The 20103-nt window shown below is 41.0% G+C and overlaps 1 protein-coding gene across 1 annotated transcript in view; it reads right to left on the bottom strand.

Moving 5' to 3' along the window:
- The window catches only part of Nachralpha1 (nicotinic acetylcholine receptor alpha1), a 163104-nt gene that overhangs the window by 22136 nt on the left and 120865 nt on the right, over positions 1-20103 (bottom strand). The window contains exon 4 of the mRNA XM_076316967.1: positions 13588-13768. Coding sequence (XP_076173082.1) covers positions 13588-13768 — 181 coding nt within the window. The remainder of the gene's footprint in view (positions 1-13587; positions 13769-20103) is intronic.

Genomic DNA, 20103 nt, shown 5'->3' with positions numbered 1-20103 from the left:
TGTATTGGAAAAGTTGAATCGATTGAGAGTACAATATTTACTGTACAATTTATGCAATTTACTCGAAGAAATAAACTCTGTCTCAAAGTAACTCTATTTTAATTCTTTGTAAAAAGTTTCGAAGGAGATATATTGTTTTCAAGGGGGGTTTGGACGAATTTCTTTTTCAATTGTTATAATATTTTCGAAGATATCGAAGTGATAGAAGACTAAAGATACCTTATCATCGATCATTACGTTGGTATTTTTATCGACTGTAACCTAACGCTTAAGAAAAATCATTTAAGAGCGGTTTCCATTTCACCCTGTACGTAAATTTTCACCTTTATTTTATTTCCGTATAATTTTACCGCACGAGAACGTCGACCATCGATACTCGAACACTAATTGGCAGCTACGACTTTCAAATAAAATTTCCTTCGACTTCGAAGAAGCGTGGAACGGAGAACACGATCATCGAGGAGATCGCAAACTCGTGGATGGTTATTTCGCGAAGTGAAACTAATATTCGACAATGAAGAGTCTCGCTAAAACGATAAACGCCACTCGTGGTCGCTGACGTCATCGTAGAAACGACGAGAAGCACCTCGGTGATTATCCACCGCCTTCCTAGAACTTGTTGAACCATCGCGATTGACCGTCTTGGAGGAAATAAGGAAAACGATGCCATCGATATGTCGAAGTAGGTCGAGCTTCGACTCTCGATGTCCTGTACACTTCCTTTGTCGAGGGAATCGTCGAGAAAAGTGAGTAACGAGCTATGGTCGAGCATGCCAGAGACCACGATTGGAACGAAAATAACGACACAAAGTAAGGACCACTGAAACAGTGATCCCGGTGACCCCCTGGTACCCTTGATATTCTGGTAAACGTGCAACCACGTACCAAACTCATCGATGGAATTTCAATTGTGAGAAATTACATCTTGGAAATGAAATTTCTCTTTCACCTTCTCGAGTGATACGTTAATTATTGTTCGAGATGGTTAACATTGGAGTGAAGAACTTTTTCTCAGACACTCGATGGTAACCTTGATAATTTATCCCGTGGGATAGAATTGAATATAATGTTGAGTGTAGGATATTGGAGAAATATAAGGTAACCAATGTTTACGATAAATAATTACGAATGATGTTAGAAATTAACTTATGGACTGTATCAAAATTTTCTTTCATCAAGGATGCCACGATTTCGAAGAAGTTTCAAGGTTATATTTTTCCATTCAGTTTCCACCTTCAACATTTTCACTTCACGAATTACTTTTTAAAAAGAACTACCTTTTATCTGCCTAGTTTCTTTATGATTCGGGTGACAAAAATTCATGACCTTGAAAACTCGTGTATAACAAATTCCCAACGATCAAACATCCCCTAAAAATCGATCACCTTGAATACTTGAACAGAAAAAAAGACACGAGTCACCACCTGGAAGGTTCTTCGAAAATTTGTTACCGATGAAAGAAAATTTTGATTCGTTCGCCAATTACGAAACAAATCGAGTCGAGTCGAGTGGTCCATCCTGTACATCGAATCATACAACGAGGCCCCCGTGCGAAGGCTCCACTTTCAATGATAAAAAGGGATGGACGATAAAAACCGAGCCGCGGAGTTTCGCTCGTATCGGTTACTCGAAATCGTCGATTGTTTTATTCAGACTAAGTAAAAGGATTCCCGTGTACCCGTTGGAGAATCGGTGATTCAACGTTCTCGTAATATTTCATCCAAAATCCCTGGGATCTTCCTCCGCCTTCGTCATCAAGTTCGCTCCATGAGCACCATCAACAATTCAGTCGACTCGAGATAGTCCGGAAGTAGAAACAAACCGCGACGTTTCTTCTCCGAGCAAACAGATTACGATAGAAGGGGGGCCATGGGGAGAGGGGGGCCTGGGGGGCACTCGGTGTCAACGACGACGAAAACGGAATCGAAACACGGAAACGAAGAAGCCCCCGTTCGAGAGATCGCCAGTTGGAACCAGGAACGGTTTATCGTTCCAGACGCGGGATTTATCCCGCAACGGTTTGCCCACCGGTGAAATCCACGGACAGGTGGATTTGTCGGGCCAGGATAAATCTGTCCTTCGAACGGGAAAGTCCTACGGTCATCGGGACCCCCATGAAACGACGAGAAGGATTTCGAGCGAGCCGTGATCTCTTCCATCTACGTGGAATTATTTTCCCCTCTCTGATTTCGTCGTACGTTGTACTATTTTATCGATATAGTCGTATATTGCGCTATTTCGTCGATACGGTTCTATATATTGCGCTATTTTATCGATAGAGTTCTATATATTGCGCTATTTCGTCGATGCAGCTCTGTATATTGCGCTATTTCGTCGATAGAGTTCTATATATTGCGCTATTTCGTCGCTACAGCTCGATACATTGCGCTATTTTATCGATAGAGTTCTATATATTGCGCTATTTCGTCGATAGAGTTCTATATATTGCGCTATTTTATCGATGTAGTCCTCTATTTGACGCTATTTTATTGATATAGTTCTACATATTGTACCATTTTGTCGATATAGCTCTATATATTGCGCTACTTTGTCGATATAGCTCTAGATATTGTGCTATTTTATCGATATAACTATATCATCGACATAGCTCTCTATATTGCGCTACTTTGTCGACATAGCTCTATATATTGCGCTATTTTGTCGACATAGCTCTATATATTGCGCTATTTTGTCAACATGGCTCTATATATTGCGCTATTTTGTCGACATAGCTCTATATATTGCGCTATTTTGTCAACATGGCTCTATATATTGCGCTATTTTGTCGATATAGTTCTATACACTGCGCTATTTTATCGATACAGTCGTACATTCCGCTATTCTATCGATTTCGTCGTGCAGTGTACTATGTTATCGATTTCGTCGCCTAGTGATTTCGCCGCCTAGTTAGATTTTTTTTTTACACAATGCCTTCGTCGAAGCGCAATATATGTGTAAAGTATACTGACCGTGAGACACGAGACAGGAGAAAATCAAGAGCCCGAGGAGACAAAGTGTAGCTGAATCCTCTCAAGAAACATTCCTCCCTTTTTTATACTCGTCGTCGGATATTTTATTCGCGACCGTGTTTTATTTATTCAACCCCTGTATCGCGCGCGCAAAATATTTTTTGTTCGCTACGAGAGACCGGATGGAGGAGAACGTGCAAAGAGACGAGGTGCGGCTAAAACGCGGTTTCCGAACCTGAAAAATTCCTCTCCTTCCTGATCTGCTCGTGAGATTTTATTTTCCTCGAATTTTATTTTTTCACCACTTTTATCGCGCCGAGTTTGGGGTATTTGTACGCGCGAACCGAATATTCATTTACCGCGAGAAAGAAGACGAAGAACTGTTTCCAAACGTATCTTCGAAAGTGTACACGTAGAATGAAAAATATAAAAATAATACCATCGATTAACGATTCGATAAAGAACTTGACGAGCTCCTACTCGCTGACAAACTTTCTACAATCGATGATCAAAATTCTTCGTCCCCGAGATCGTTTCTCGACGATCCAATGCATTTTTCGAACAACCCACACGCGTTAATCTTCGGTAATTCGCAATCGGTTGAATTTCACGACGCGAGACACAATTTCTAAATCGTTATCGACGCGAGACACAATCTCCAAATCGTTATCGACGCGAGACACAATTTCTAAATGGTCATCGACACGCGACACAATTTCTAAATCGTTATCGACACGAGACACAATTTCTAAATCGTTAACGACGCGAGACACAATTTCAAAATCCTTATCGACACGAGAGACAAAATTTCTAAATGGTCATCGACGCGAGACACAATTTCCAAATCGAACGTCAACGACCCCGGCTACGATTCCTAAATCGTGATCAGTGTCCGTCCACACAGTGGAGTGAAAAATTCATTAATGTTCGAAAATTGAAACTCGCCTTCGATCGCGTGTTCGAGACGCGGTCGTTCGCCTCGTTAGACGCAAATCCATCGATTTATGGAATCTGTGCGCGTTCCAGGCGAGCGTTGCACGGAATCGAAGGAGAAACAAGGGTTGGCGCGGAACACACGCATCCGTCAACCGGTGGGAAAAGTTTCATCAGTGTCCGGGGCTTGGAAGAGAGGGTTGAAGAGGGGGGTTTGGAGAGGGAAACGCTGGCGAAGCGAGAAGACTCTTCAAAAAACGGCGTCGATGAATCGTGACGTTTTGTCGATGCCTGCCACCCGTGTTCCAGCAGTATCGAGAGATTATACGTCTATAGGGGCGAGCAAGGGCGTGAAACATTTCTCGCTGGCGAACCGTAGCACGTTTTAGGCTAGCAGACGGTTAAGACCACGAACGGTGCAGATACTCCGATCGAAGCCTGCTAAATGGAGTTGATCAATTATGGCCCCTTCTCGATTAGGGTGTTTCCACGATGGGAGGGTTCTGGAGTGAAATTGAAGCTACACGACAGTATAAATCCATTTCTGGAGCCATTTTCCTCAATTTTTGTGACAGTAATAAACAAATCTGTGGTATTGTAATAAATGGACGGTACAAGTCCTGTATTAAATTCCCTTAGTGTTTAGAAATATCAGATGGTGAATATTACTTATCGTAGATTGTAAATTATTTCTCATTGCACTATTAGTCGTGCAGTGTCACAAGTAAACGAAACTGTTGGAATATTATTCCCATTGCAATATCTCGAGCTCGTGCAACGATCTAGCCCTGTTTCGTCCTTTCTCGTTCGATATCGTCCACGATCGGTGGTGTTCAATGACGCTAAGTTTCCAAGCACCCCCGTAATCGGTGAAATATGGGTTACGGTGAGTTACGCGGAACCGAGCATCAACTTTCGCGCCATCAACGCCGGGGAAGCATCACGATGCTCAATTTGGTAAGCCCCCGTTCCTCTACGCGATAAAAACCCTCGAGGCTGAAGGATCGAAATTCCTGACCCAGAAGAGATACCGAAAGCGACTATTCGGGACCAGTCTCCGGGATTCTACGTCCCAGAAGCCTCTACGAGACTCGTAAGAGAACTCGGACAGAAAGGGCTTTCAACAGCCGCTGCCAAATGGAATCTATCAACCCTGACGTTTTATCGACGTCTGTTAGCGCGTCTTACCTCGTATTGGGAGATCCTCAAACGCCAGCGATATTCTCGGATGGTACGAGAAGACTTCGGGCGCGTGGAGTGAAGGAGGATTCGAAAACCCGTGCCACTTCTTGCCTCCTCTAGGCTAAGGGCGAAGAGTCGCTTCGAGATGAAAAAGAAAAATCGACGAGTCTCCGCGCAGCTTCCCCGAGCTGTTTCGAGGGAGCTTTTCTAAGGAAATCGGTCGTTGGTCTCAACGCAGACACTCTGTGTACGTTCTCTCGGTAAGAAACTTCCTACGATCACTGTATTTAATAATATAATACAACGAAAGATCTCTATCGTTCGTGTATTTAATAACGCAAAGAAAAATCTATATTGTTACGTGGATCACATCTAACGAGATTCTACTTTTCTTAACGAACTTGGTTCCATCTAGACCTTTCTTTACCATTCGTGAAGAAATAATAAGTTGCTCGATAAGTTTTTTCCTTCGATAAGAAATCGAGCTATTAGGTGTGAACGTGTGCGAAGTTGCATGTAGATCTGTCGATTCGTTTGTATATTCACAGTTGTTCAAAGTTCAAAGTATTTTTTACAATAGAAAAAACGACGAAACTTATTGATCAATCTATGTAAATATGTATGTATATAAATAATAGTACGTTAAACGTAAGAATTTTAACGAGCTACTATATGCTACGACACTTTGTGTAATAAATTAAGAAACGAGAACCTGGAAAAGTAACCAGAGATTCTTAGACACTTGAGCGTAATATGTAGAGGGATAGTATTATTTTGCAAATTAATTTCCGAGGATCGTTGGAACGGTAGTTGTTCGGTGGAAAATATCAGTATCTCTCTGTAGCAACAAGTCTAAACAGCCCTGGAATAGGAACTAATCCTGTATATAACTACTGTGCAAAGCTGAGAAATTGATCTCTCTCGAAGTAGTTTCGGATCGTATTGGGTCAGACGCTTTAGTCAACCTTCGAAGGTCTGCGATTAAGCAGAGATTACTCGACTTCGCGTTCTCCTTAACCTGGAAATCGTCCCGTCGATTCCCAGCTACACTACTATTATCAGAGAAGACGCCAATTAGGAAAATTCAAACGTTGGACGAAGAACACCGGAGAACCTCGTCGCGAGTTAACCAGACTGTACACAATTTCGATGCTATATATCTATACATATATAATTAATTATTATTTAAAAGCGTTTCTAGAGTCGCGATTCGTCGATTTTAAATAGCTCTCAGAAACGATCGTATCTCTGATCCGGATATATAAATTTCGAGCAACGAATAATGGATAAAGAACTTTTAATCCGCGATCCGTTCGCGGAAAATTACAATTTGAATTATAAAACGAATTTCACGTCGAACGGGTAGAAACGTATCTCAATAAACGTTCGGTGGAACAAACGCTGTTTTCATTAGTCCTCCGTTATTCGAATAAAATGTCGCCCACCTCTGGCACCGAACTATTAATTTATCGAGGTAACGCGGGAAATGGCGCGGGCGTTCGACAGTCGAGCGATTTTTCCCGGTGAGCTTTGCAACGGAGATTAGGAAACTCGTCGACAGAACTTGTCAAACTTTTCAATGGTCTCGAACCGGTCCAAGTTCCCTTCGACCTCTCGAATCGCGGCGAGTCGCTCCCAGCCAGCGTTAAAGAACACGGCCAAACTGGAAATTTAATCACGTTGAGCACCCAATGGCGTGGCACCGCGAGAATCGTAACAAAATCATACCTGGATACCGTGAAACACAGGGTGGCTCACCTAACTCGATCCACTCAATTTCTTTTGCAACTGGTGGACGAATAAAAATGGTCTCATCGAGAGTAACACAATTTAGATGAACCTTCAAAGTGGTGACATTTGATTTCTCGCACGCCATTTTTCTAAACACGTTTTCAAATTTATTTGCATGAAATACCTTACATTTGAAGCTAATACCTTATTTTTGTATTTAAAGATTGTTTTTTTTTTTTGGGTCGTTAGGTTCGTTTCGATGTCTACTAAACGATAAATAACTCAAAATTACAGGAGTGTATTTTTGACATTTTAAGACCTCTTTAAAAACTTTTTCTTTCTTTTTTTTTAGTATTGAAGGGCATCAACTGTTTTTTAGTCACAACCTTACAATTTTTATACATCAGAAAATGCTTCTTTTTAACTCGTTAGATTCGTCTCGATACCTACTAAACCATAAGTGACAAAATTAGAGAAGTGTGCTATTAAAATATTTTTTTTTTTAGTATTGAAGGGCATCAACTGTTTTTTAGTCACACCCTTGCAATTTTTATACATTAGAAAATGCTTCTCTTTAGCTCGTTAGATTCGTCTCGATACCTACTAAACGATAAGTAACAAAATGACAGAAATATACTACTAAAATCTTCTTTTCAGTATTAAAGACCACCAACTGTTCTTTAGTCACACCCTTGCAATTTTCATACGTCAGAAAATGCTTCTCTTTAGCTCGTTAGATTCGTCTCGATACCTACTAAACGATAAGTAACAAAATGACAGAAATATACTACTAAAATCTTCTTTTCAGTATTAAAGACCACCAACTGTTCTTTAGTCACACCTTTCCAATTTTCATACGTCAGAAAATGCTTCTCTTTAGCTCGTTAGATTCGTCTCGATACCTACTAAACGATAAGTAACAAAATGACAGAAATATACTACTAAAATCTTCTTTTCAGTATTAAAGACCACCAACTGTTCTTTAGTCACACCCTTGCAATTTTCATACGTCAAAAAATACTTCTGTTCAGCTTATTAGATTCGTCTCAAAATTACAGTAGTATATTATACAAAAGATTAAAACTGTCCTTAAAGAGACGCGTAAAGGAAAATTACACAGTGAAGGATCAGATGTCACAGGTTCGTATCGGAGTGAAAAATGTTGCGTCGTTCCATCGATCGCGAAAAGAAGAATTGAGTCGATCGAGTTGAATGGTCCACGCTGCATAGAACGCATGCGCGAACACGTTCACCGGCCGATAGAGAATATCCACGTCACGTGCAATTTAGCGAAAGAACGACGACCGGTTAAGTAATTCATCGAAGATTTGCGGCGGCGCTGCAGCTGCCTGAATTATTCCACGGAACGTGGCGTATAGCGTTCGAATGCTTTGGAATCCGGATACCCGGGAGACTCGACTCGAAGGGAATGAAAGAAAAACACCGGGGGATAGAACTGTCGACGTAACTTCTAACGTAATAAATAGTTTAGACGCGGCACGAAACGTTAAAGTAACGTTTCCCCGCGCCTTCGTCGAATTCCACGAAGGCTACCACCGCCTCGTTTATAACAACGATAACTCTTTGTCGCGGCGAGACGAACTTTTCAACCAAGGGGAAAAGATTAACAGAATTCGTTACGATATCTCCCGGACGAAACATTCGATTTGTGCAACGATTTCAATTTTTAAGGTGGAAGAGAAAATTTATTGAAGTCGAGAATCGCGTACGATTCTCTTGTTTACAAGATAGATTCTTTTTGTGTAGAATTATTCATTCGAGGTGAAATAACCTGAAATAGGTTGTTTTTTAAGTATGTAAATATGGAATTTATATTAGAAAGAGGCATCGAACATTCTTGAGTCGAGAATACGGTATGTAAAGTTTCATTGAAATCGATTCGGTCCTTTGTGAAAAGGTACAAATGCGTAACTCGATGCTGTTGTTACCCAGGGAACGATATAATAAAAACGCGACAAAACGATGCAGAATTGGCGAAGAAACGGAGAAAGAAAATAAGAAGGGAGATTTGTAGGGAATAATAAACGTGTTAAGAGAGACAAAGTATTCCCGTGCAGTGGTTTTATTGCCGGGCAGAGAATACGTCTGTCGATTCGAGCGCTATCTTGACAAGAGATCGACACGTGTGCGCGGAATTTCGGGGAAATATCGTCGCGTTTCGTTCCGACTTCATCACTCCGGTTCCAGCTGAATTTCACATGTAAATCTAGCTTACGCGTTATCTCGACGATATTTTACCTCTCGAAATTTGCTCGGCTACAAAACAACACGTGTTCATTGTGTCAAGATCGTACATAAAAAGCAGTATCGAGCAAAGGGGGAAAAAAAAAACAAATATTGACAGGGACCCATCGAACCCAGACTCTGTGATCAATTTTTCAGAGACTGTTTGACGAAGATTCGATGCAAGATACTTTGTGACAGAATTTTTTTTACTTCCAAAAAACAGACGAGTAAATTTACAACGCGATAATACTATACTGTACAACAGAGTAAGAACGAAACTTCGAGAAATGATTGTTTGTAACAACTCATGTATATTGCGTTAAAATTGTACTAAAATAATTAATACATCATTATTATACATCATTATTGATACATCGTTCGATTCTTAGTATCGAACGAAGAATAAAAAAATAAACAATTCATCGATTACACTTGGGTTGAATTAACTGGCTAAATCGAAGTACACTCGACCCTAAGATCGATTTCCAGAGAATCTTTGACGAAAGTGTGATTGGATGTGCCGTAACTTATCGCGAAATTTTGTTATTACCGTGAACGAGGGGAAAGCGAAGGCGTGACCGAATTTACAACGCGATCAGTCTCTCAAGGAATACTTTATTGGCTCGTAACTAGACCTGGATCGAAATATGACCGGAGCCGTAATGCGATCGATTCCCTAAGGAGTGTCTGGATCGCCACCGAAATGTCACCGGATCTGTGACGTCATCGGTCACTCGAGGAACTGAAAATCTTCCTGGATTGTGATTGAACCGACACCAGAACGCGCAAGGGGATTGGAAGCGCGACCGGCCGCCTAAGGATTCCCAAGTACTCCTTGACCATAACTCAACCGTGACCGGGATTTATGAGAGTTCATAATGTGATTGGGTATCGAGAAATTCCGAAACTTTCCTTCGACCAAAATTGAACCCGCTACGTGACCGGATCTCGAACGAGAACGGTCATTTAGGGAATCGGGAATTTTTTTTTGGATATCCCGATCTTTCCGAACTTTGATATTTATAAACTAAAGGGAACGATAATTGTATCATCCTTCGCGTTCAAATATCGCGAGAATGTTCTTCCTTTGGAAAAATATAAAAAAAGATCGTAAAAATGAAAAATTAATGTCCACGGACTTTTACAAATTTGAATTTTCTGTCGAAAAATTGCAGATTGTTCTTTTTCATTTTTAGTAGCTAAAATATTGCGAAAGAGACTTAAAATTTTATCTAAAAAAGAGAATCTTCACCAAACATTTCTATGCGATATTTTCCTTTTCTACAGACACCCACAGTGTTATAAATTCAGTGTTCATATTTTAACTAAACACTGATAATTACACAACCTATTTTACTTCTTCCTACCTAAAATTCGTTTGTATTAAATATTCACTTGCAGCCAGATAGGATAGTACCGCAAAAAAACACAAGGTGAGGTCGATTCCAACCCCGGTCTCTAAAAAACGTTAATTCCACCCCTAGATTTGAAATCGTTACCTGAGTCACGTAAGTCGCGTGGTCCAATGTACACACCCTTATTCGTTCGAACTTTTTCCAAACTCCGAATCGAGATTAGAACGCGACCGATCTCGCAACCGGTAGCCAAAGAAGCCGAAATCTTCGCCAAGCGAGACCAAACGGAGCTCGTGGACGTCTAATTAGTATTCAAACGTGAAACCAGCGACGATCCATGTCGCGAATTTACCACGAGCTCGACGTTTTCGAAATTCCACCGTTAGGAACGAAACACCGGGAACAGGAAGTTCCGTAAAAACTTCTGCTTTCGCGAGTTGGTTCTTGCCGGAGTTTTCCAAGAGGAGAAGCAGAGCCCCGAATACGTTGAATAAGAGAAGCGAAATATAAACGTAATAAATCCATTGGACAGAGGAAAGAGCATGCGTGTACGTAGACAGGGGGTGGCCAGGGGGGAGGAGGAGGGATGAAAAAGTGCATCGATGTGTTCTTGCATATCTTGGTTGCATTGTAACGCGGTTCACCGAGTTGGCCCTCTTCTCCCCCCTCGGTTCTTTCTTTATATCTCGTGCCCCTTTTCAACCAGACGCAACGAATAATGCAACGAAATTCCACGACTTTTCGAATCTCCTTCGTCCCCTTTCGTGAAAATATTTCGACTACGTTTTCGACTCCCACTCTGTGTTTCCTTCTCGCGAAAACGTCACGACGAATCTTCACCGCTTGGAAAAATAATACCATCGCTCGGTCGTTACGAAAGCTTTCGAGGTGCCCTGGGCAATCGTAAATCGAATCTTCTTGCAACGCGCTTTTCGAAAACGAAAGCTATCTTCTGAGTGAAACGGATCGACTCGAAAGTTTCAAAATTGCGGATTTGCCGATCGAGAAGAAGAAAATGGAATTCAGAATGTGTACATTTTGGGAGCGAGTCTAGGAATTGTTTTTTTTTTTAAATCTTAGTTTTTAAGGGGAAGATGAAAGTTTTTTCAACGAAGGAAGACTCTTATGTTTTAATAATTTTGTCGCTAGTTCTTTTCCACTAACTTCGGTTCGAAATTTGTGAATTATACACTGCTGTGTCTGAAGAATCACAAAGTATTTAAAACACTGAACCTTCACTGCAGCGCAATTTTCAATATCGCATGTAAAGTATATTTTCTCATTCTTCAAGACACAAACAAACATTATGCAAAACTATGGACGACCGTTCATTTCCGTGAAATTAATTACCAAAGTAGACTTAATTTTGGAGCAACTTGACCGCTCATTCCCTTTAATCATCTCACCACTGAATTGACAAGTGATAGGAAAAACCTCTAGGCTGAATTAATTTCTGAATGTATTTTGCAACAATCACGTTCATAAATATATGCAAGAATCGAACGGAAAAATAAAAGAAAAAAAAGTCTCGAAGAATCGTTCCCAATGGTCGAAAAGTTTACACAGTACCCCCACTCCCTGTGTTCTCTTTAACTCGAACGACTGGAATAATATTGTTGCTTCGAGCTCGGGTGTGCTCGACGGTTAAAGAATTAACACGCGGATCGATCGATCAACGGAATCTCGAAGGTATTATTTATTTTCGAAAAGAGAATCGTCGATTGTTCCCAACGGATGCGATAAAGATTACATAAAAATTCGTTCAACGTTTCGTTAAACGCCGGTTCCACGCGATTCTAACGAAATGTTTTTATGGTGGTCCACCGTGGCGCGGTAAACCATATTGATTTCACCGAATCGAAGGCGCAGAGGGTACGTCGCGAACGAATAACATTTTTATTTAGCGTAAAGTTTTACGTTGGCCGTCAACCGGATGGATGTCGGTTTCATGCAGTGCGCAACGCGTAAAAATTTGCGCGTGAAATGTTTAATGCAAAACGGGGCTCCGCGTCGATGGTACGTACGTTGAACGGATTGTTTCGATTTTACAGCGAACGTGATCGTCGTGTCGCTTGGTCGACGAAAATAAAAACCTTGTAAAAAAAAAAAAGAGAGAAGAAAAAAAAACATACGCGCACAACGGACAACACGAGTTTCCAAACTCGTGCAAAAGGAAAAACAATAAAGCAGGAACAAACGGAAAAAGAAATAATAAACACCGAACGTTTCGTGAATCGACGATACAAATGGCGCGTCGATGTTTCGGTGATTTTCCTCTTTCCGGGGCGTCCATTGATACGTTTGAGGGAGGGGGTGGTTTGGTTTCCTTATTGGGGTTCGGGGACGGGGGTGAAAGATGGATGACCGTTACGGGATCGCGGAACGATCGATTTTCAGAAATATAATTTTGCAGACTCCCCGCCGGGCAACTTTCCCTAAGTTTATAATATTCACTGAGTTTTATAACTTGGAAATTTATGGAGGAGTGGAAGTTCTCCCTGCGGTGGGTGACGTCACTCGAATGGTATTCATTCCTCGAACACACTCGCCCTAATAAGTTTTCTGGCCACGGAATGACGAGAAGTATCGATCGGTACGAGAAATAATAATAAAAAGTACCGATAAAAAAAAACAAAATACTACATATTAAGTATTTTAAAAACGTACTCCTCGAACGGTTCAACTTTGTTTCATTTTCTCGTAGAACTGCAATATAGTATATACTACTTGGTGTACTATTTTTTCAATTAAATTGAAACAAAGGACGGTGATTAAATAGGTGAAAATTGTAAATAAAATCATAATGTATGAATCAGGAAAAATTGAGTACACTATTTACAAGAGAAGAATGAGGGATATAAATGATACTTATTTATAATTAAAAGAGTGAATCGATAATTTAAAAAACATTCCGGTCGAGTGTTAAACGGATCCTGTATTTCAGAGATACGAAAGTTCTAACGGTTCGATTATCCAATAATTAACAAGTGCACGTGTTTGCGCGTCTCATCTTCGTCGCTAACGTTCGAACGATCAAATAATCGAACTTCTTACGGTGTACCACGAACGCTACGGACCCACCCTAAATGTCTCGCGTAGGTAAATCTCCCGTGGATGATTAATCACCATAGAAATGGCGAGCAGATTGTTAGTTGGATCTTATTACTCACCGTGTACCCGTCGTAAGTCCACGAACCAAACTTCATGAAGCAAGTCTGTTCGTCAAAGGGAAAGTACTCCACGTCGATCTCGCAGAATGATTTATAGATCGCCGGCGGTTTCCACACGACCTTCCCCGTATGGTGCAAAATCGCCTTGGTCATAATGGTCACCTCGTAGTTACCGTCGGCGCTGAAAACAAAATTAACGTCCACCCTGATTTATGCTTCCTCTAGTTTTTCTCCAGACTTGGCTGCAAGTAATCCCAACGTTAAACCCGATATTTCGCTTTACCAATTAACGCGCACTAATTAATCACCTCGATGTTGAAATACTCGCAGATCTTAACAGCTATCGAGCACTTACGACCGAGTTAGAATTCGAAATATACTTTTCCTTAGAAATTACGGATGAACTTTGATTTTCTACGATTCTGATTTTTTCACAAACGATTTTCAAAGATTAAATTATACGTGGTATTTGTAGTATATATGTACGATATGTAGAGAGAGGTAATTGGAACAAATGGAGTACTATAGTGTAAGTCAGAGCAATTTCTGTGGTTGTCTATGTTCTGTGGTGTCAGAACATAGTTATATAGTAATATTTTTCATTTACAATTGAACAAAAAATTTTCAATTTCCGCAGATCCTCGATCATCTATAACGATCTAAATTTAATAATCGAGGGCCCGTCGTATTTTCCTACAATAATATCAATTGTTCAATTTTTGTATTCCAAGGTACAGAAAAAATTACCGTGCTCAAAATCACGGTCGCACTTTGCTATAATAATATTAATCGTTCAATTTTTCCATTCCAAGACGCGACAATAGATTACCAAGAGAAACATCGAACAATTTCGTAGATTTAATAAACATTGAAGAGAACGTGGTTTCTCGAGTGATTGGATAAAGTGCATTCCGAGTTCACGGGTGCATCGGGGCGATCGTTTGGAAATTATTCGGACACTTGAACTTCGTTCGTCGAATATTCCTCGACTCGCTAATTCGTGGGTGGAATGGGTGTGGAGCGGTGAAAGAAACTTTAGTGGCGCGTCGAAGTGCAACGCGACGCCGAAGACAAGAGATAAGAAAATCCTCGAAATAAACAATAGAGGTAAGCACGAAAGCGCGCGCTCTAGATACTGCGAGCGATGCTGGGGAAACAGAGCTCTAGAGGAATAAACTCGCTGGGATAATGCGGCTGGATTTCTAATATGATACGCGCGGCTGCAGCTGCAGCTGTCGTTGCTGCAACTGCACTTGTTGCGCTATTTTCGCTCCAACGTGCCCCATTATTAGCAGTCGTGCCGTCGATTGTCGTCGTGTCTTGACAATTCGCGTACCTTTCGAGGCTGACTCGTTGTCAGTTATATTATCGCGAATTTCAAACAATTTCTTCGAGCACCGAACGTCAATTATGCGTCATTCTCGGACCGGTAAAGGGCAGAAGACTCGAATTACCGTAAGTAAAAGCAGTCAACTTCGTAGCTCTTTACGTACTTTGTACCAGTGACTCTCAAACAGCGAACCATGAACTCTGTTATCGGTAGTTCTCGAGCGAGGATTGTACAGCCATCTTTATACACGTGATTCTCAAACGAGAAGTGCATTGTGAAACACACTGTGCTTTTTGAGAACCATGTGTGAAAAAAAATATATATAGAAATGATGAAAACGACAGTGTGTATGGTTTCGAAGGTGGAATACTGGGAAAGATAGTTTTTTTTTGACATCTTTGCTTTAATTTGTTGCGAATTCTTTTTAAGTCACTAATATTTTTACCAGAAAAATGTAGATGACTTTTTTTTGCCAAAAAACTAACTCGATCACGTATTTGAATTATTTTTGACGACTCGATGAATGATCGATAACAGTAGAGTAATTGAACAACTCGAGCTGCGTTAAATAACGTGAAATAAAATCTCTACATTAATTAGAAAAAGTCCTCCACCTATACAAGTAAGCAAAATAATTTTTCACGATTAAAAATGTTCTCGATACAATTTCACAACTCGAAAGAATCGTGACGAATAAAAAGGGGTACAGAAAGAAAATAGAATATCGAAATGAAAAAACCTTCCAGAAACTCTGTACGAAAATCAGTTCTCAGAACACCGAGACAAAGACCTCTTACGTTGATATTATTCGATGATAAATTCTCCGCTAATTTTGCATATAGATCTTCGTTAAGCTGCTCGATAGAGAGAAGGAGAGATCGGTGACGTTTAAGAGAAACTTGCTCCCCGAACGATCGTCACGTTCCTTTTCAACCTGGGGCAAACACCGCGAGGTAATTGCAAAATGGCTGACGGACAATATTGAACGCGATTACATCCACGAGGACGTGAAACGCTCGCTCGATAAATCCACCAATAGCTGGAAAGGATTAGGCCGCGGAAATATGGAGAATCGGCGCGGAAACCGCGTTTGAATCTTAATACGCGGCGGAATTCGAGGCGCGGGATACGTTCAACGCCAGGTGCGCGCTCAAGGATGAATGAACGCTGTTGGGAATTGAGGTTGCACACGTGCAACTGGAAAATAAAGCCTCCGCGATCTCGACCTTTTATCGCGCGGAAGTGTGCGCTTGAAAATTGTATACAAGAAAAGAGGGAGGGGGAGGAACAAGATGTAAACGAATTGTTTCGTTAAGCGTCGATAATGCAATCTTTCGTCCTTGAAAGGTGATTTTTCATTGAGTGAATCCTTCTTTCGTTTTGGGGGTTGTTGGAGCCACTGAGAAAATGCATTTGAGCAAAAGTGAGCGTTTGAAAATTGTATAGAACAAAAGAGCAGGGGGAAGAACAAGATGTAAACGAATTGTTTCGTTAAGCGTCGATAATGCAATCTTTTGTCCTTGGAATGTGGTTTTCCATCGAGTGGATCCTTCTTTCGGTTTTGGGGGCTGTTGGAGTCACTGAGAAAATGCATTTGAGCAAAAGTGAGCGTTTGAAAATTGTATACAACAAAAGAGCAAGGAGAACAGCAAGATGTAAACGAATTGTTACGCGTTGATAATGCAATCTTTGTCCTTGAAAAGTAATTTTCTATCGAGTGGATCCTCCTTTCGGTTTTGGGGGTTGTTGGAGTCACTGAGAGAATGCATTTGAGCAAAGTGTGCGCTTAAAAAATGTATACAACAAAAGAGGGAGGGCAAGAACAACGAATTGTTACGTGTTCAACGAATTTTTACATTATCATGCAATCTTCGTTCTTGAAAAGCAATTTTCCATCGAGTGATATCCTTCTTTTGTTTTGGGGGTTGTTGGAGTCACTGAGAGAACGCATTTGAGCAAAAGTGAGCACTTGAAAATTGTATACAACAAAAGAGCAGGGGGAAGAACAAGATGTAAACGAATTGTTTCGTTAAGCGTCGATAATGCAATCTTTGTCTTTGAAAAGTGATTTTCCATCGAGAGGATCATCTTTTCGGTTTTGGGGGTTGTTGGAGCCACTAAGAGAACTCATTTGAGCAAAAGTGAGCGCTTGAAAATTGTATATAACGAAAGAGGGAGGGCAAGAACAACGAATTGTTACGCGTTGATAATGCAATCTTCATCTTCGAAAAGTGATTTTCCATCGAGTGGATCCTTCTTTCGTTTTGAGGGTTGTTGAAGTCACTGAGAGAACTCATTTGAGCAAAGTGTGCGCTTGAAAAATGTATACAACAAAAGAGGGAGGGCAAGAACAACGAATTGTTACGCGTTGATAATGCAATCTTCATCTTCGAAAAGTGATTTTCCATCGAGTGGATCCTTCTTTCGTTTTGAGGGTTGTTGAAGTCACTGAGAGAACTCATTTGAGCAAAAGAGTGCGCTCGAAGAATGTATACAACGAAAGAGGGAATGTAAGAACAACGAATTGTTTCGTTGCGCGTCGATAATGCAATCTTCGTCCTTGGAATGTGGTTTTCCATCGAGTGGTTCCTCCTTTCAGTTTTGCGGGTTGTTGAAGCCACCGAAAGGACGCATTTGCATCGAAAACCGTGCGGTTCGTATTAGATTACGTATTGTTACCGCGGTGTCGTATCGGAAATAAATTACGCGCCACGGGAATAGTAATTTATCGCGGAATGTGGTCGAGCACTCCGAAGAACCGTGTGCAATTCCTCTGTCGAAATTATTGCATTGTTCACGTGCGCACTTGTTCTGACGTCGATTCGGAAATAATGTAATAAATAATCGATCACCGGCCCAGAGTGGAAATTTCTTCGAAAATTCACTATTCCCATCTGTTGGAGAATTTTTAAGCCATATCGAACAGCGATCTATTGTATTATAGTTTTCATATCACAGGTACGAAGGAAAATATTGTTCCAAGTTTCACTTGTGAAAATGATTTTTAAAAAAACCTTCCATAGTATATTACCCACTGCGAGTATCGCGATTGTAGTTTCGTGGTTTTCGTAATTTTTGGAGATGGTTGACCTCGAGACACAGTTCCCAAACCTTTGAAATTTTACACAATAACCGAAACTAAAAGGTAGATTAATTATATACTCAACTACCAGATGGAATATTAACAGTTTTACTTGTACGTTGTTATTTTAATTTTTCATCGATTGAAGAATCTTCAAAGTACTGTATTAAAAGGATGGGACATTTCTTGACCCATTGTGATCCAAATAGTTAACTCTCTGGAAAGTCGATACTCGCGAACACCTCTTCGCAGTGTTTCAGGGACAATAATAATGCAAGGGACAATAATTATCGCGAGATTCGCGACGAGAGCCCCGAAGGTCCGAGATTTGAAACGCGCGTCTCCACCGCCACGGGTCCGCGGGCTTTTGTTCCACGGGAGAGCGTCTCCACGGTGGAGGGGAGGGGCGTCGCGACGCCAGACCCTCGAGTGGACGTCGCGTAATTACGAACGATGTTTCCCGCGGACCAAGCTTTAACCTCGAGTCTTCGAGACGCGCGAACCGTGACGCGGATTGCTCGCGATGTTTTAACAGGTGTGAAGTACGATCTTCCTGCTCGCGGAGGAACTTTCTGGTGGATGATCTCAGGGACTGAGGGGTTAATTTTACGGTAATGAGGTAAAGAAAGGGGTTGTACCGGAGATTGTATAATTTGTTGCCTTCTGGTCGAATGGAGAATTCTCTTAATCGTTGTGGAATTGGCTAGAATTGCGAAGCAAGGATCTTGGATTCGATGGAATCGTGTGAGTTTCCAGAAGCAGAAATCGAGAATAAATATCAGTGCTTGGAGAGAGAAGTTTAGAGTCTCCTGGAACTGTAGACGATTAGAATATTGAGAAATCAATTAGAAAACTATTCTTATTTATTGACTGATGGAATCGTGTTAATCTCTAGGAGTAAAAATGACTCACAAGTAAAAATCTATTACATACAATTATATAGGATAATTTTGACTATCTTCTTTCTCTCCTATGAAATTGTAACTTTCCAAATTTAACCTAATATTTTCCACTCTGCGTACGTCGCTCTCGAAGTTTCAATCTATAAGAATTTAATTTTAATTTCCAAAAAAAAAAAAACGATAGTGATCTCTAACCCTCTGTTATAGTTACCCGTGTTGTACCCTTAATTTCGAACAATAACTTCAAATATTCGTCGACGTTGGAAGCAACGTTTGTCGAGTTAATTCTCTCGTGAAATCTCTGCAGGTATTTTCAACAAAAAAAAAAAAATAAATTACTTCCCTTTCTGCGAATCGAAGCAGTCGGAGATTGCCCGTGGAATAATTGAATTCAATAATCGTGTAACGGTCCCGTGACAAACCCCATAACCGTCAAACGCAACGGAAATCTCGTCCGCGAGGAGAAAGAACGAACCAGTGCTACGGAATCGTTGGGTGCACGCGCCAAAGAAGTCGGGGAACCCTCGATTAATCATGTTTTTTTCCCCCCCGTTTCCGTAGACAGCGTCCGGTCGGATGGTTTTTGCGCGCAGACGCCGCGTAAATCTTCAAAGTTGACGGTCCTTTTTAAGCGCGGTTGTCTACTCGACCGACATCGAAAAGAAGGTACAATGTTCTCTCGTACATCTCGCCGAGGACATTCAATTTTTCGTCACCCCTCACCCTTAACCGGCGAATTTTCTATTTATTGTCCCCTGCAGCGAGCCCGAGTCGGCGTTTACGCGGACTGAGTCTACACCGTGTACCGTGTACGCCATTTTCAACAATTTCTCCGTATAATGGAATAAATAATCTCTTCAACGTGCCTTTCGGAAGCTCGTTATACTCCACTGTCCGCGTACGTTTACGAATACGGGACGAATGGAAGTAGCGCTCCGACTCGGAGATAAAGATGCTAACAAGCGAGTCTCCCTTGTATTGGAACGTTTGCGTGGACAGTGTATAGTTTACGAGACACTTAACAACCAACATTGTGTTCTTGTATGAGCTCGGTGACGTTGCACGAAATTTACGAAACGTTGAAAATTACCATCGCTGAAAAACGAGACGTACGAAAATATCGTTTGTAAATATATTCAAGGGTAGGCGTGAGTTCCTGGGTGCAATCGAGGTTAGGGTGATTCTTTGGGGAAAGTACGCGA

This window comes from Ptiloglossa arizonensis, chromosome 7 (genome assembly GCF_051014685.1).
Source record: "Ptiloglossa arizonensis isolate GNS036 chromosome 7, iyPtiAriz1_principal, whole genome shotgun sequence".
NCBI classification, from domain to species: Eukaryota; Metazoa; Arthropoda; class Insecta; order Hymenoptera; family Colletidae; genus Ptiloglossa; species Ptiloglossa arizonensis.
Note: the sequence above shows the minus strand (reverse complement) of the source record. Positions and strands in the feature narration are given on the sequence as shown.